Below are 3,419 nucleotides of genomic sequence, written 5' to 3' on the forward strand. Positions count from 1 at the left end.
AGGCTGGTCAGGTTCTGGGAAGGAAGGTCCAATGACGTGGAGCACCTGGATCCCACTGCCAAAGAGGCAGAAGTATCTCTGGGATTGAGTTGCTAGACTCCTGACTTTAATCCCATTTCTAGAATAAAAGGGAGAAGCTGTCTGGCAGGTCGTGAGCAGTGCTTCCTGCTTTCTTCCCTGAGTCTTTTTAACCAAAAGATATGTTTAGATTTTCCAAGAGGAAAGAAATCCACTTAACATTTTGTGGCTGTGAATGAACTGTGAGCAAGTCATTTTGGAAGCGCTAAATCTTAATCTTAAATTAGATCCTATAGGACTGGAGTTTTATTCCCAGTTCGTATATAGGTGAAGCAACAGGTAAATGCATATATTAGTATTTTAACCAATGTTGTCTTCTTCTTTTAGAACATTCAGAATTTTAGCCTATATTCATCTAGTATTTGTGTTTTCCTGCCTGTTTCTTTAAACAGTTTTTATTTATATTGCAGTATAGCCTGTTAGAATTCTGTGGTAGGTCTTCCTTGCTGGTCTAGTGGTTAAGAATCTGCCTTCCCATGGAGGGGACATGGATTTGATTCAGAAGATTTTCCAGGCCCTGGAGCACTGAAGCCCATGTGTCACAACTACTGAGCCACTGCTCTAGGGCCTTGCTCCAAACCCAGGGAAGCCACCCCAGGGAGAACCTGGAGCACTGAGTTACCCCAGCTCCCCCTAACTGGAAACATGCCCTGCACTGCAAGAAGACCGAGCCCCATGAAAAACAAGGAAATTAATCTGTAAAAAAAAAAAAAAAATGGAGAGAAGTAATAATATTCTGGTAATTTCAGGTAAAGATCAAAGGGGCTCGGCCATGAATATACCTGTGCCCATCCTTCCCCACACTTCCCTTCCATCCAGGCTGCTACACAAAATTGAGCAGACTTCCATGTTCTCTACTGTAAGTTCCCCAACTGTATATTCATGAGGAATAAAATATTCCAATAAGACATCATGGATGAAGAGGAAGTCTCCAAATTCAACATGTTTCATATACAAGAACAATACTTGTGTGATACTAATTGTCCATGAGAATCAAAAATGAAAATAGCCAGGAAAGTTTGGGGAAAAAAAAAGTTTAATAAGATGGCACTAGCTTTAAATACATTTTCAAATACATCAATAAACCAAAATAATAAAAATGGGTCATCAGTTCAGTTCAGTTCAGTCGCTCAGTCATGCCCGACTCTTTGGGACCCCATGAATTGCAGCACGCCAGGCCTCCCTGTCCATCACTAACTCCAAGAGTTCACGAAAACGCATGTCCATCAAGTCGGTGATGCCATCCAGCCATCTCATCCTCTGTCGTCCCCTTCTCCTCCTGCCCCCAATCCCTCCCAACATCAGAGTCTTTTCCAATGAGTCAGCTCTTTGTGTGAGGTGGCCAAAGTACTGGAGTTTCAGCTTCAGCATCATTCCTTCCAAAGAACACAGAGTGGTAGATGAATCCCCAACAGTTTAGTATCTGTGAACTAAAAGACTGACACACAAACTACACAAGTCCTAATATAATACAATTTGAGTCTGTGGTAAAAACATGTTTTACTTACAACTTGGATCAGAAGGAAGGGGTTGGGGCAGAAATCTGCAGAAATTCAGACATGGCCTGAAAACTCAGGGCCACTGGGTCAGAGGAGGCTGGTTTTAAGGAAAAGCCAATTCAGGTGGAGGGGTTACACATTTTTAATTTTGAGGTTTTGATCGGTGAGAAAATCTCATGGACAGTTGACAGGATGCACACACACATGGAAATGCTGCTGCCCATGTGCTGGCCCCAGTTCCAAGGTAAGGAAGTGCCAGCTCTTCACCTCAGAGAGAAGGGGCAGAGACATCAGGGCCTGACAGCTTCCTTTAAGGAAGTCTCCCACTTCCATTCAATCAGATCTTCCCTTCCCAGCTCACTGCCTGAGTCCTGAGGGACAAGGGACAAGGTCAAAGAGAAGGGGCTAACAGACCCCTGGAGCCCGTCACACGTCTGGACTGCAGAGGGTGAAGAGAGAAAACCTTTCCAGTTTAGGGAGCTCAGTCTACTACAAGGTGCCCCGCAGCCCAGTCAGCTCAAGGTTCATTCCACGAGGCGTCTTTGCCTTGACTTTCTCTCAGGGTGAACGTGGGGTAGATGGAGAAGCCAGAAATTACAGCTCAAGATGCCTTCTTTCCAACAGATCCCACTTTGTATGAAGAGGGAGGGAAAGAAGGAAGGCAATGAAAAAGCATAGAGAGAAGAGCCCATGGACTTTTGCTGAAAAGTTTTGTCCTTTCAGTTTGTGAACTAAACTCAGTTGGAATCCGAGTCAGAGGAGTCCCCTGAGGACCATGAGCTGGAGCTGCGGTCCTCCGGCTCAGAATCTCCATCTTCATCTTCACTGCTGGGGGCTGAGCAGCAGTTGCCTTCCTCCTCTTTCTCATTTTCCTCTGATTTCCCTGAGGCAGGAGAATATTCTCTAATCCTGTCTGATGATGCTAATTCTGCAGCCTGAAGCCCCGGGTCCTCTCTAAGTCTTCCTTGCAGATTCCATTTTGATGGGGACTGCAGACTGATCCTTCTAATCTTGGAGTTCGGCCGCCCCGTCACACTCATGTTCTTACGCTTAGCACAGGTCTCTTCTCTGTAGGCAGCATATTCTTCAGGAGGCAGAGTCCTGAGCCAGAGATAAAGGTCAACCTTGTACTGTGTCTGCAGTCCCTCTGCCTGCTTCTTATAAAGCTCCTTCTGGTCCTGGGGGATGCGCTGCCAGAGTCTACTGATCTCCACCATGCGCTCCCACGGGCGCACCACTTTCAGCTCCCTGCTCGACCAGAGATCCTGGTGGAACTTGTGATAGCCATTCATCGGGGGCTTCTTGGGCTCTCCGTGGAATTTCCACTTCATGGGTAAACTCTGTTCTGGGGGAGACTTCACTTTTTGAACATTCTCCTGAAACATCTCTGGCACTTTCATTTCACTTCTTTGAGGGACACCAGATTTCTCAGGGTTTGGGACTAGATCAGGGTGCTGTGCTCTGAACAGAGCTATTTTCTCCCTAATATCCTTTTTCACTTTCTCAAGTTCCTGACTGTCTTTCACCCTCAGCTGCTCAGGCACCTTCCTGTGTTCCTCAGACAGAACCCTGGTCAGCTCCTGGTTGCTTATCTTGGGGTGTTTTTGGATGTACTGAGGTCGCATCACTTGGGAAATGTGCTGGTAAGCTGTCAGGGACTTCTTGAACAAATAAGTATGATTCTGGTGTTTTCTTGTGTTTTCTGTGTTTTCTTGTGTTTTTTTGGAAAGATTGCTAACATTTTCCTTAGCTTCCAGGACTAATTCTTTCAGCGTGCAAAACTTTCTCACCTTATGGGAAACCTCTAACCATTTGAGTTTGCACATTTCCCCAGAAAAATCT

At 45.6% G+C, this 3,419-nt stretch overlaps 1 protein-coding gene across 1 annotated transcript; it reads right to left on the minus strand.

Annotated features, from left to right (window-relative positions):
• Window positions 1-2,314: 2,314 nt before the first annotated feature.
• Window positions 2,315-3,202, minus strand: LOC109553987 (upstream-binding factor 1-like protein 1). Its single transcript, XM_019954303.2, has one exon. The coding sequence runs from the start codon at window positions 3,200-3,202 to the stop codon at window positions 2,315-2,317; it is 888 nt and encodes a 295-aa protein (XP_019809862.2).
• Between the last annotated feature and the right edge of the window lie 217 nt (window positions 3,203-3,419).

Source organism: Bos indicus, chromosome 29, assembly GCF_029378745.1.
Source record: "Bos indicus isolate NIAB-ARS_2022 breed Sahiwal x Tharparkar chromosome 29, NIAB-ARS_B.indTharparkar_mat_pri_1.0, whole genome shotgun sequence".
Lineage (NCBI taxonomy): Eukaryota > Metazoa > Chordata > Mammalia > Artiodactyla > Bovidae > Bos > Bos indicus.

Coding starts and splice junctions, on each gene's coding strand:
- LOC109553987 (XM_019954303.2), bottom strand. CDS start 3,202: ATGCGACCTCAGTACATCCAAAAACACCCCAAGATAAGCAACCAGGAG.